This window comes from Leptosomus discolor, chromosome Z (assembly GCF_034619465.1).
Source record: "Leptosomus discolor isolate bLepDis1 chromosome Z, bLepDis1.hap2, whole genome shotgun sequence".
Classification (NCBI taxonomy): Eukaryota; Metazoa; Chordata; class Aves; order Leptosomiformes; family Leptosomidae; genus Leptosomus; species Leptosomus discolor.
The window spans coordinates 62,698,850-62,713,333 of record NC_141419.1 but is presented as its reverse complement, the minus strand read 5'-3'; the positions used below and the strand labels follow the sequence as shown (position 1 = coordinate 62,713,333).

At 39.4% G+C, this 14,484-nt stretch overlaps 1 protein-coding gene across 1 annotated transcript in view; it reads left to right on the top strand.

Annotated features, from left to right (window-relative positions):
* Positions 1-13,303, top strand: part of SLC1A1 (solute carrier family 1 member 1) — a 53,332-nt gene extending 40,029 nt beyond the window's left edge. Inside the window, exons 7-12 of the mRNA XM_086479818.1 lie at positions 218-402; positions 2,441-2,548; positions 7,017-7,139; positions 7,667-7,861; positions 8,365-8,499; positions 11,746-13,303. Coding sequence (XP_086335944.1) covers positions 218-402; positions 2,441-2,548; positions 7,017-7,139; positions 7,667-7,861; positions 8,365-8,499; positions 11,746-11,992 — 993 coding nt within the window. The 3' untranslated portion in view covers positions 11,993-13,303. The remainder of the gene's footprint in view (positions 1-217; positions 403-2,440; positions 2,549-7,016; positions 7,140-7,666; positions 7,862-8,364; positions 8,500-11,745) is intronic.
* The last annotated feature ends 1,181 nt before the right edge of the window (positions 13,304-14,484 follow it).

Below are 14,484 nucleotides of genomic sequence, written 5' to 3'. Positions count from 1 at the left end.
GCATAGCTTTAAAATACAAAGCTTTCGAAGACAATTTAGTTCTACCTTCGTTCCTGAACTTGTTCACTTGGCACTGCCAGAAAGGGAATAGAGTGACTAGGGAAGAGCTCTGTGTCTTTTCAAAGAAAGATCTAAATGTGTTTTCATTTTAGAACTCTTTAAAGTAAATTTAGTGTTTTCAGATAGTAACTTTTTTTCTCTTGAATCTAATCTATAGAACAAAACCCAAGAATACAAAATCGTGGGCATGTATTCCGATGGCATCAATGTGCTGGGGTTGATCGTCTTTTGTCTTGTTTTTGGAGTGGTTATTGGGAAAATGGGAGAGAAAGGACAAGTGCTGGTGGATTTTTTCAATGCACTGAATGAAGCTACAATGAGAATAGTTCAGATAATTATGTGGTAAGTCCAAGGACATACTGGCATTTTCTAACAGCTTTTTTACGTGGGTTTTGTCATTGAAGATATAGCAGCAGACTCATACTTCATGTTTGCTTTTGTGTAGTGTTTTACAGCAAACAACTTTAAAAGAAAGGCTGGTAAAAAGTTTCCTTTTTACAGAATTTGATACTTTTGAGGAAACTGGAGACAGGGCTTCCACTTACTATATACTGAAGAAACAGTCCTATTTGTACACGAGAAACCCGAGTTTTTCGGACATTCTTGCTAGAGGTTTGTATCAAACCAGTACAACTGCACTAGTGATTTGAGGACTGCGGAAGCATTACCACCCACATTCTCAGTCTCAGAACACTATTCTCTGTTAAGCATTATGTTCGCAGGATAGCTGTCCTTGGAGCAAAGTTCCTTTAGAAATATAAATTAATATACAAGCCACAGCACAGAGCAAAATCCATAATGGTATGCAAAACACAACTTAGCACCACTTGACTTCTGCTAATAGGTTTTGTGAGACAGCATTCTCACAATATTCTCTCATAATGTTCTCAGACAGGAAAAACAATTTTAAAATGTAGCAGCTCATCTGATAGTGTTTGGTTGGACTTCACAGCTATTCACAGAGCTTTTGTTCATGCTGATCACAAGTGCAGGATCAGGAATATAAGCACACACAATCCTTTCCAGAGTTTGATCCTGCATGTGGAGTGCCTTGTGCCATTTGCTGCGATACTCTGCTTATATCCACGTTTCACACAAATGGGAGCTTGTCAGATCAGGGCCTTCCATGGATTTTTCTTCCATCCCAGCGCACTTAGATGCCTGTAAAAGAGTAAACCTGTCCAGGGTTTAGTTGCATACTTCTTGCTGCCTTTAAAGAAAGGTAAATTAGTTTCTGCAACTTGGCCTGTGCTGGACAACTGCCCAAGTCCCCAGCTGAATTACAGCCCCATGAAATAGGCTGCCTCACTCTGCAGCAAACTCCACTAACGAGACCCAAGAGTTAGCACATGCCACAAATACAGGATCCTACCCATAAGCTATCTATGGTCTTGCATGTGCCTGAAGCTGTGGCTGCAGGCTCCCTATATTTCTACAGATGTGAGAGCTGTTGTCTTGAATAAGGTAAAGTTTGGCACTGGCAGTATGAGAGGAGTAAGTTCTGCTTTCAACAGGTTCAGGGCTCAGAAGGAACTGGGAGTCGCTGCTTTGCACAGGGATAAGGTAGTTTTATTTGTGAGAGAACACACACATGTTTTATAAATATCTATTTTATATTTTAAAATGGATGCATTTTCTATATTCACAAATCTGTAAATTAATTTATACTACTCAAAGCTCTGAAGTGGCAACATGCTTCTGTGACAGCCTGCTTTCTGGTACCAAAAGGAAGGCAGCGGAGCTGGTGCTAGCAAAGTCCTCATTTTTACCTTAAATTTTCTGTGGGTGGTAGCCCATGCAGCTATTCATATCTGTAAGGCATGGCCTTGTGTAAGTTTACTGCAGGATGGGGACCTCTACATCGAGCAACACACTGGTAGACTGTACTATCCGAACATCCTAAAATCGCTCTTATTCTGTGCAGGTGGGCCACATGTAGCCCCCAGTGCTGCAAGGCAGCTGCTGTAAGCACTGTGATTGTAGAACACACAGATATGGTCTCAGCCCTGCAAACTTTCACCTCCAAGTAAGCTTACGGCTGTGCATAAACATGTGCTGCAGTAGGGTGAAGACCACACTGCTTCCCAACTTCTGTGTGTTCTGTGACACCAGGTCATACAGTACTTGTTAGGCTATGCATAGGGTTACATTTACTCTGATTTTCTGATCTTTTTCATCACCTCTATTGTAGTCTTGCTGCAAGTGAATAAAGTCAGTTGTATAATAGAATATGTTGAAAAACATCTTCAGTTGTGTGATAGAATATAACAAAAAAACTTCCATCTGTTGTAAAAAGTTACACTGTGCAAGAAATTGTTCTGTGGTGAGCACGCAGTATTTCTCAGAATGCATTTTTAATTTCTTTATTTTTGCTTTCTAGGTATATGCCAATTGGTATTGTGTTTTTAATTGCTGGGAAGATAATAGAAGTTGAGGACTGGGAAATCTTTCGTAAACTGGGTCTTTATATGGCTACAGTACTAAGTGGGTATGTCATTCCTTAAAGATAAAATTAAATGTGTGCAGTTTTTAGAGCTCAGTTGTTTGTAACTCAGTTATCCACAACACCCAGCCTCTTCTAGGTCAGAGATGAAAATTCTTGTCAGTGAACATTATGTGAGAATGTGTGAGAATGTTTTAAATGCGCATTTGCTGAATGCATCTTTTGTTTTAAAAAGTCACTGTCTTGCATTCTAAAAACAACAAAAGCAAAGGTTGTTCTTGTGTTGATTGTTTCATCTTCTCAGCTTGGTGCTGAAACAGGTAATAGCATCTTGTTTTTGAGAGTAGTAATGCTTTTCTTAGATACTAGAAGAAGTTGGAAAAGGGTGAGGTTGTGAATTATGGCTTGCTGGGGGTTGCCAGCCTATTGAAAATACATGAATATCTGGATTAAGTTGGGAACCTCCATGGGCCCTGTGGGCCCAAGGTGTGTCAGCATAGGCCCAGCTCCACTGCCCAATACAAATGCATAGTAAGTGCAGTGCACCATAAATGATCCCAAAGAGGAAAGTGATCACTTCCCACCTCCATGCAGAGCAGACAGCTGACATCAAGAGAAGCCCTGAGGATTGTGCTGTTTGTTAGTTACTTCTTCAAGGCAAAGGTACCTGGTGAAGCTGCAAAAGCAGCAGTTGCTATCTGAATAACTTAGCCAAGCATCAAAACATTTTTTCTATTCTTTTTCTAGACCCTTGGCTGTGTAGAGCAGTCTGGGATGGAGGAGGTTCCACCTTCATAATGTGGAGCCTTGCAGATGTGGAGCCTTAAAAGGGGCGACTTACCTGCTTCAAGTGATACAGGTTATAATACAGATCATCATATATGTCTGAAGACTATCCTACAAAGAACCCTTTTGATAGATAAATGGATATTACAGTCCCAATAATGCATTTAAATTTCTGTTTCCAGTTCAGTGAAGCATAACTTGTAGGCTATCTTGGTTCATTGCCTTAGCATCCACTCCTATAACTCCTTCAGTATACTAAGGATTTATTCATGTTTTGTTTAGAGGCTAGATCCGAAGTTGTTTAAGATCCACTTTATGCATATGAAGGGTGTTCTTCAAATGCCATTCACATGCTTTCTGACAACCAAGGAGAGAGAAGGGTAATATATTAGTCTTAAATGCAAACTTCTCTATAAATAGTCAAGAAGGATCTCCTTTTTTTTTTGCATGAATCTTTGCTAGATAATCAGACTTATTTCAAAGTTGTTCTTTTGTTTTATGCGTAAGCCAGTATGTTTGGGCTAGCTGTTCAAAATTAATTTGAGATATAATGACTTTGTAAGTAAGAATTACAGCTCCAGAAATAGCACTGAATCATGACTTCTTAAAAATGTTACTGAGATGAGTGCAAATTATGTTTGTCTAATGCATAATGCATTTTTTTGTGAGTTTCCATTTAGACTTGGAAGAGAAATCTAATTCTTAAAGGATGCAAAAGTTGATGTTTACCAAGAGACTGGAAATCAAGACTAATATTTTGTATATAAATGAGACCATGACCACAAGTTTGGTAGAGTGACACTGTATCACCTCTGCAGGTTTTTATGTTATTAACTCCAGTTAACTCAGAGGAGGAATATGTTGGATGGATTATTACTGCCCTTTGACTTCAGTTTTAGATCAGATAGCAAATTTTGCAGTTTTAGATCTGATAGCAAGTTTTCTGGCTGTTTACCTATTAGTGCTTATGACTTGTACTGTGATAGGGTGTATCTTCCTTAAGATGTGTGCTGGAGACACAGTGCCTTCTCCGGAGTACTTTGATTGCAAAGTAACTACCACCACATATAGTCTCTCGTTTGGCTGGTAACTGTGGGCTTGACAGGCACAACAAATTTGAGTAGATTCGCTGGTGCCATCAAAAAGATTGCATGTAGTAAGGGTACCCACCTTTGCATCCTTAGAGGGAAAAAGTCTCTGTTCCACCGAACTTCCTTGCACATGCCATGGTTTTCCCTGATGGGTGCTAGGGTAGATCTCTGCAGCATTTCTGTCTTTTAAGGGATGGCCTTTACCGGGTGATGCTCAAGGTGTTGTGGAGAAGGGCTAACACCAGCACATTCTTTACAAAATTGGCCATCAGGGAGAGCATGTTGTAATCAGATCACAGGAACAAAGATGACGATGTACACACAGGGCTATAGGCTGCAGGGAAAAGGTGCTTGTTCTACATTTTCCAGCCTGCAAGAATACCCTTTTCCCCACCTCTCAGCAAACAGGCAAATCTGTACTCTTTCTTTGTTTTGGTTTCTTAAACACTGCTGTTCCCACCATATTTTTGGGTTTGATCCTTATTTGCTTGACCTTGTCCATTTGCAGTGTGTTCTGTTCGTCAGCATCTTCTGTAGCTCTCCATCATCCTGCCTTTAAGCTTGATCCTGAAAATTACACATTATCTTATACATATTTCTTGTGTTCCCTATCAAGAAAAATGTGCAAGAGCATGAGGGCTGGTGTGTCTTATCCTCCTCGTCCTTTCCTTTAACTTTCCTCTCCAGCTCATCTTCTATCTCACCTTCTTCCCAGCTTTACTATTCATCACCTTTCACATTTTCAGCCGTACTGGCTCTCGCCCACTGTTGTCTTCAACACATCTCAGTCCTTATGTGTCATTCAGGTCACCATGAGGCAACAGACCTCCCCCACTGCCTCTGCACCAACTGGCCACTAAATATCTTCAGCCTCTCACTTTAAAGGGTTGCAGTGTCAGGAAAAAACAAAGGAAAGTCAAAGTGGGAGACATAATACAAGTGCCAGAGGACTCACAGCCTGAGGTGAAAAATAAAAAGGAAGCTGCTGTGCCTTTGTCTCTTCTGAAAGCAGCAAAGCAGCTGCATTTCTGGACACTATAAGGAATGCCAGTTCAGGATTCTAAGGAACAAGATTCTTCCTGTCTTAAAATTGAATGCTATTAGAATTTCTCTTTTCAGTTGCTGATTATGATTTTTAGTGTAAAAAATTACTGGTGCTTGCTGTGAGCTGCATTTCATGCATGAAAAAAAATTTGTTCTCAGGCACCATTATATAAATTGGTAGATTTCTTTCTAGAGTTCTTCATAAAATTTTGTCAATACATGTTGCATGCTGTTGTTTACATTCCACTAAATAAATCATTTGTTCGCATACAGAATGAAAATTTAATGCCTGCTGTTTTTCCAAAGATTGTTTTTTCAAGAAAACAGATAGTTAGGTTTTGTGGGTGATTTTTGGTGCTATTGTGGATTTTTCTGCTGTGGCTACCACACACTTAATTGTTTATTTTTGGAAGAACAAATGGTACCATGATTTATCGCTGTCTTTATCAGCTGCTCTGAAATCATAAAGAACTATTACAACACAGTAACATTCACAAGAACATCTTGTGAGATCAGAATAAAAATCCCAAGGTCATACATGACAACAGTTCTGGGCTTTATGTTTCCAGGCTATGATAGTTTCTTTTCACAAGAAGCTGATGTTGCTGTAATTGCTTGCAACCTTGAAACACAGGAGATGTTTCACAGATCCTTCACATATATTTCGTTTCAGATGTACTCACAGCAAGATGCTTACCTCTAATCTTAACACCCACAAAGCTCTGCATTCATATGCATTCAGGATTAATGCACAATGTTGAAAACCAATGCACAAGCTGAAGGATGAATTTGTCCCTAAGACCCACCCCAATATCCAGACAAATACACTTGAGCAGCTGAAGTCAAGAGAACAATTTGATCTTTTGCATGTCAACACAATTTTAAAAGTTAATCACTTTAAAAGACAGTATTACAGTATTTTACAACATCAAAAGGTGGTGAGACTACATATATCTCATTTGTATAGTCTGAAATACCTCACTACGTTTTAACTGTAGACCTAAGCTTACACAGTTTTCCATAAAGTAAGTGTAGGTTTTTTTATAGGATCATGTTTGAAGTTTCTACAGAAAGATATGGACTTGATCTGTCCCTGACTAGGAACCATATTTACCTTTAATTCCAAAATATGTCTTATATTAAAGGCAGATAAACTCAGAAAAATAATTTGTTTTGTTTTTCTGATTTGTCTCTAGTCTGCTTTGTAAGGAATTGGCAGGAGAATGGAGTGTTTTAGCATTATTTCAAATCACCCTCTGCATATCAGTTTAAATATTATTTATTACTTTAATTTTCTCACATTCATCAGTTTAAAATTATTTCCAATATATTAGCTCATAATTCTTATTCTACGTTGGAAAGAGAGACAATTAATAATCTCTCTCTCCCTTCCAAAAGAAAGTGTAGAACAGCATTAGTCTGCATTTATAAGATGATATACTCTCTAAATTTTGAAACAGGTGTCACGAAAGTCACCTCTAGTGTTTCATAAGTGTACTTGAGGACAGAACTAGATACCTGTTATCACCATCTTATTAAAACAAGGCAAGGAGATGGATCCATTTGTTTAACTAGTCGATTTTATTTTGCAGACTTGCAATCCATTCCACTATAATTCTGCCGCTGATCTACTTAGTAATAGTAAGGAAAAATCCTTTTCGGTTTGCCATGGGGATGGCTCAGGCACTTCTGACAGCCCTCATGATTTCTTCCAGGTAAACAAAAGAAACATTTATTTTCTGTAATGTTCTTAGTAGTAATTGCATTGTTTGTGCTCTGATTTTATTGCTACTTTGTTACATACCCTGGTTTCACCTGCACAATTCTCAGTCCTCTGGAGGTTGAAACATTACTTTCACTATTATTTCTGTAGTAACCAAAGGGGCACTATAGATTGCGCTGGCCTTACACCAGCTGAGAGTCTGCCCTTCCCAAGAGGAGACAGTTCTTTGCCATTCAGTTCCTTAGTCACAGACTTGCTAGAGTGTAAGCAGTTGCACTGTTTCTGTGACTACATACGTCATGACAATTTTACCATGTAATTTTGAGGATAACCCTGTTATTTCTTCCCACAATTAGAAGAGATAACAAAAGTTACTTTGCATTTTCATGGTGCAGGCTTCCTGCCTGTCTTAGATCTCCGTTTGAGTCTTAGAGCAGATCAGGCTCTGAGGAAAAGGAAGGATAAGGGAGATGGTATGGTGTTGCCTGTGCTTACTTTGTGTGTTTATCTATGTGCCAGCTCAGCAACTTTGCCTGTCACCTTCCGCTGTGCGGAAGAAAAAAACTTCATCGACAAAAGAATTACCAGATTCGTTCTTCCAGTTGGAGCTACCATCAACATGGACGGCACAGCTCTTTACGAAGCAGTAGCAGCTGTATTTATTGCACAGCTGAATGACTTAGAACTGGATATTGGCCAAATAGTTACCATTAGGTAAGACTAAAGCCATCACACACATTCAGTTGGAGGTGGGTTTTTTTTAATTAATGGTACATTAACTTGAGATACCCCGTGGGAAAGTTGAAGCTATTCACAACACAGGAAGTACCAGACACATTCTCAGTTCTTGGTCCGAGGCCTTGCCTGTGCAACTTGATGAGGAGGTGGGATGGGCCAGGAAATGTAGCTGGTATACTACATCGTTCTGGAAATTGTCATTATTCTTCCACTGCAAACACTTGCAAATCCAACTTGGCCTCTGCCTATGATCTGTCCAGTTTGCTTGTTAGTCATGCGTTGCCGGTTGTTCTGCAGTGTAACCATAACAGTCTCTGTACATGACTTGTCACCAGACTTTGAGTAGATACTCTTCAGCGGGGAAACTGGAACATTTGGGCTTCTTTCTTGCAGTGAAATAAGCCTATTTGTGCCAGAAAATAGTTTCTGTGAGCAACAAGTATTCTGAATGCGTTTTCTGGGCTTTGTTTGGGATTTAGTGTCACAGCTACAGCAGCCAGCATTGGGGCTGCAGGTGTCCCCCAAGCCGGACTTGTCACCATGGTGATTGTACTGAGTGCCGTCGGCCTGCCCGCCGAAGATGTTACTCTGATCATTGCAGTTGACTGGCTTCTGTAAGTTTGAGGCACTTGATATTTAATTATTTTTCCTTTTTTTTAATGTTTAAGTAAGTTGTGTGGGGACATGTGGGTCTGAGAAAGAAAGCAACAAAATCATTTAGGACTGTTGCAGAAATTGAAGAAAGATTCTTCATATGGCCAGGCTTGATCAAGATAGAGTTGAATGCAGTAGTGGCTTTAATTCTGAGAGAAGTCCTACTGCATGGGATGGTAGTGAATAACCTCACATCCAGAGGTGCTATGAGCCTTAAAATAGTGGCCACAGCATTGATAAATCATGAGCATAATACTCAGGAAAGACAAATTTGACAGTACCGAGGAGTGCCTCTGGCTAAATTCTATGCTAAATTCATACACTGTTCATAAAAATCAAGTGCAGACACAAGCAAAACACCTCAGCTGATTACTGCAAAGCACATAAAATCCATACAGTGGTGAAGAGGTAGTGGAGCACAACATGAACTAAGCAAAGCTGGTCCTGGACTCCACGTGCACGCATATGGCAGGCTGCACATGGGTCTGTGCTGCCAGCATTACTTTGCTAGGGCTGTTCTTCACTGACAGTTTTATAAAGACCCATCCCCTTGTTCAACGAGCACACACATGCAAACTCAGAAAGCATTCCTTATGCCTGATCCCAGCCTTCTCACCTCAGAGCACATCAAAACCCCTCAGTCCCATTAAGCAGCTCTTTCTGGTGAGAAGTGTTTTCACCAGAAATCTTTTCTGTTCAACTTACAAAGAATCATGGAGTATATTCTGGAGTTCAGAAAGAGGACATCAGCATTCAGTATTGTCCCATGATTCACTGGGAAAGAGTAACAAGATTCACAAGTTAAGGAGTATTGCTGGTCTGTAATACAGCTTTTTTGACTCCTAAACTGTGCGAGCTTTAGTGCTCAGACCAGTCTTGTTCACTCGGCATTGATGGTATTTCATTGGTATCAATGCAGAGATCTTAATCAATTCATAGTCTCTGCATGTCTGCTTCTTAGGCTCATATTTACACCTAAGGTAAATGCATCCCTGTTCTTCCCCCACCCTTTCCAATAATTTTCTTGAAGGATTTCTGGCAGCAACCTATGTATTTCACAGATAGATATAATTTATTTGGCTATATAACTCAGTTTTACAAGCTGTAGAGAGAAGTGCTAGTCTCCAGAAAAACAGGGCTGTTGAATGGATCCAAGAATCAATTCAATTTCTGTATAAGCGTAATTGCTCCAAACAAAACAGCTCCAGTCACAAGTACATTCTCCCCATCAGCTGTCTGCAATAGGGTCTAATAGGTTTGTTTGCTGTGCTCCACCATAATTTTGTTTTCTCCAACTCTCTTCTTTTCCCAGTGGGCATTTAGTTTTGTTAAGGATGGTGAAGATCAGTACAAACTGCTGGCTCAGAGCAGGTATCTAAAGAAGAGTGTAGGAACAGAACAAATGTATTCTGCTTCTTTTCCCAAAGTACTCTTCTAGCCTCCTGCAAATTGCAGCTCACAGAGTTCCTGAGCTAGACGTGTTTTTTGTTTGTGATTTCTTCTCCTTCCATGAATGCCTCGTTGCTTTTGGGACCCATATGGACTTCTAGATTTCCACAAGTCCTGTGGAAGGGAATTCCACAACCTAACAAAGTGTTGCACAGAGACATATTTAATTTTATTTGTTTTAATCTACGTCCTAATAATGTATTTTGATGCTCTCTAATTCTTTCATGGGAGTGAGAGAGAGAGAAAGAGAACAGTAATCCCCTATTTCTCACAGTAATCATAATTTTGCGGATCTGATCTCATCTCCACTTTGAAAATCCACTATTTATGCGATTCTTAGCACAATACAAATACATGGAAGCTACTTGTTCCACCATGAAACAGACAAAGAATTCAAGCTGTTTCTGATTCTAATTGAGATATTTTTCAGATTTAAGGTGTTTTGCTGTGTAAAGCAAGTTAAAGATTAATTTCATGTACCAGGGATCATTGCCAGTGCATTTTGCACCTCAGCAGATGGAATGCACATCATGATGCCACGTAGATAATTAACACTTTTGCCTTTTGTACTTATTGCCTAAAATGTATTATTTAGCAACCTGCTAGTAGTGGCTCATTAACAATGCTCTAGTTAATTCTGAACTTACCAAGGTTTTATTACATAGGCTTGAGGACTACTTCCATGTTTTTAATGAAGAACAGAAAAGTTTTGAGAAGTATTATGAAAGATGAGTTTCCAGTGCTGTTGTTTTCCTCGCTTGTCACACTGATCCTACCAGAATTGTACTTTACCCCTCTCTCTTCCTTTCCCTACCATATATTTCCTTTCCACATGGAGAACACATGGGCACTTTTTAGCACTGGAGTTCAGCAGTAGTAGTAGAAGAATATGTATATGAGACACGCCGATTCACTTCACTGTTGTTTTTGCAGTCCCTTCTGTTTGTGAGTATATTCACCTCAACATCTCTGCACAGACAGAGCAACTCGTTCTGCCACAAAGCCCTTGCAGTGCTGTGTAGCTGAAAAGAAAAACAGGGAAGCATGACCTTCCACTGTCCCTACCTTACTTCCACACCAATTTTCAAACTTAGCTACTTTACATGGTTTCGTTGCTCCTCTGCCAAGTAGTGGCAGATTTTTAAGGCCTGCAAGTCACATTTCTGTTGGGAGAAAAAAACAACAGTACAGACGTATCATATTCCTTTAAGTGACTTGTTTAATACAACTTTGTGCTTCAACACTTTAACAATGAGAAGCTAACAGAAGATAGCCTTTCCCATTTCCAGGATTTCAGCCAGAATAATGAAGATACTGTGCTAGGTGCTCCTCTGGCTGAGGAAATCACCGTTAGAAAGACAAAAGGCACAATGCAGACTCTTCTGCTGCACCCCACAGTCTCTCCTCCCAATAAAAGCAGTCTCATCACAAAGAGAACCAGCTATGTAACATACTTCAGGGCCTGAGAAGTGATCCCTTTGTCAGGCTGTGCACAGCAGTGTGATTACTGCTCTAACAGTCTAGTGACTTGCAGTTCTGCACACCTTGTACAAAGTAATTTGTCGTGAAAGTGACTCCAGATTTCTTCAAATACTGTTTCGTATTCTACAAGATCTTTTTCTTTTAATTGCAGAACTACCCTGAATCTGCACTGGGGGAAAAACAGCTCTGCATTTGTTAGAGTAGCTTACTTTTACTAAAAGGATTTTCTGAGTAGCATACAGAATGATTTGTCTGACAGCATTTTTATTCCATAGGGATCGATTCAGAACAATGGTGAACGTCTTGGGAGATGCTTTTGGTACAGGGATAGTGGAAAAGCTCTCTAAAAAGGAGCTGGAGCAGATGGATGTCACCTCTGAAGTCAACATAGTCAATCCTTTTGCCTTGGAAACAACGATACTTGATAATGATGAAACAGAGACCAAGAAATCGTACATCAACGGTGGCTTTGCTGTAGATAAATCTGACACCATATCCTTCACGCAGACATCTCAGTTCTAAAGCCAGTAGCTTTCAGGTAAAACAGGAGCACTAAAGGACATGGCCATATGCAACATCTCAAAAAGCTTAAAGGATAATTGAGAATTAATTACATCTCACGTGTGTTTGATTTACTACACAGACTCTGGTTCTCCTTACCAGTTCTGCCCCCTTCTCATCTCCTCTCCTACAATTTGAACTCACCACTTTTAGTCTTTGCTGATAGGTTGAAGAAAAAGACAGTTGTAAAATACTTTTTTTTTTTAAAAAAAGAATATACACTATTGCTGAGCCTATGAAATGGCCTCTTTGGAATCAGCATGCTCATAAATGGGTATCTTAGCTGGGACAGCTAAATGTGTTTTACTCAGGAGTAGCACAGCATTTCACATCTTACCCACATTATTACAAAGCACCTGTATGAAATCCCTTTTAACATCCTTTCCTTCTAAACAGATTGCACTGTACTTGACACCTACTGTAACTTGATCATGTGCCAAAATACTCGTTTCTGCAGCTGAGAGGATACCACTTGGGTGATGCAGGAATGAAAAGACCAGAAAGGCCTTGTAATAAATACTTTACTGTGAACAGGGTTTCATTTTTCTTTAATTGTGAAATAATTGGGCACGGAAGAATTTCCAGTGTTTATGTATCTACGTTTCCCTATACCTTTCACGTGAGTGCCAGCTGCTGGGATTTGCTTTCAGATGTGAAATACATTCCTGTGGGCTTGCCCTTCTGGCATTTGAAGTGTTTTTGTGAAGTGGTACTTCACCAATTTCAGTCCACTTCGGTGGCCCCCTAGTACACTTCCATCAGAAGCGGAAATAAGTCCGTTTACTGTTCTTCACCTTTGACTCTAACCAAATATTAATCAGCCCAGAGGTAGGCAGAGGTCATGAAGATGAAAATAGACTACATAGCAACACATAGTGCAAATTCTAAACCTTTCCTCCTTGGAATAAATACAGAATGTAGGCATACGTTTTTTCTAGAAAGAAGCCACTGTCACTAAGCTTTTTACACAAACTGGTTGGTTTTTTGCTCCTTGGTTTAGTTTCCCAGTTGAGCATTCAAGTTTGTAGCTGCAACACTACTACAGTGCCAACATGTCAGCTAAACTGTATCTTAGGAAGCATTTCTAGACCCAGAAAGTCGTGGCTTGCTGTAGGAAAAGAAGCACCAAGAGCTTCCTCATAAGAAGTCTCCATTTTCTAAAACATTTTATACAAGATTTCCATGGTGCAAAAATAACTCTTTCGAGGGAGGAGTTGCTGTAACAATGTTTTTTTTGCCTAGCACGTTATAGTCATTAGCCATTTTATGTGTAAAGTAAACTGAAATTCATATACAGTTCTTTGTTTGTAAGTAAGCTTGTAGTAAACCTAAAATTGCACTCATATGCCAACAAAAAAACCTTCAAGTTCCTGCAGTGTTATATACTCGATTCAATCCTACACTTTTGTATTTAAATAAACCAAAAGCGTGCCAAAGAGAACTAATTAAGAAGAAAATATTTACTGTAGGTTTTGGTAAATTGCACCTTAAATCAACAAGTGAATGAGACATAATACTGTATTTAAATTGAACATTGTAAACTATATGGAAGTGTTAATCTAAGTATTGGTATGTTTATACAAAATAAAGAAAATTTACAGATTGAGTAAATCAATCTTTTACCTGTGCAGAAATAGTATGAGACAGTTTTTATTTGTACAGCTTTGCTTATAGGAGGAAAAAACCCACCAGTTTCCACAACTAGCCTATAGTAGTGCTACTTTGTCTTTTCTTTCCTTTTCAAGTCACCCTTTTATGATCACCCCATTATGTAGTCACCCTGTTATGATGTACTGTGAACAGTGTTCCTAATGTGTTCTAAATAAACCATTTCTCTCTTTACTCCTGTTTTAGCCATCCTCTCCTCACTGTAGAATATTGAGTTCCTTCAACTATAGCAAGAAAACCGAAATCAATTGAATTTAGGATTTATGTTGTCTTCACTAGTGACTCAGCTGTAGCTTTGGCAAGAATTACTCTCTTCTTCCAATAAAATAAATGCTTAAGAACACGGCACTGAGATTGCAAGAAAGCCCTTTAACTACAGATGATCTGGGTTGGGAGTATACTATTAAACACATGCTAAGCAAGGGATTATTTATTTATTATTTATTTATATGGATCAGATTCAACTAAGAAGGGGTTGGCATCTATTCATCACCAGGAGACCAAACCATATACTGAAGATACTGTTAAGTCCAAGGATGCTTTTCCTGACACAATATTCTGAGTATGTACCTTCTGTATATGTAGAGAAATCCTTCATGGCAATGCGTCCTCTTCTCTGCAGCCTCCTGGTTTGGGAGCTTTGGAAAGTGGTGGAGAGTCTCCCATCAGAAAAGCACCTGCAGGTTTTGGCCCTTTGCACCATGTTTTTGTGTTCCTGTAGGGTCTTTGGGGCTGCAGAGGCTACTACAGGACTGGGCCTAGCATTTTGAATAGCGTGTACAGCT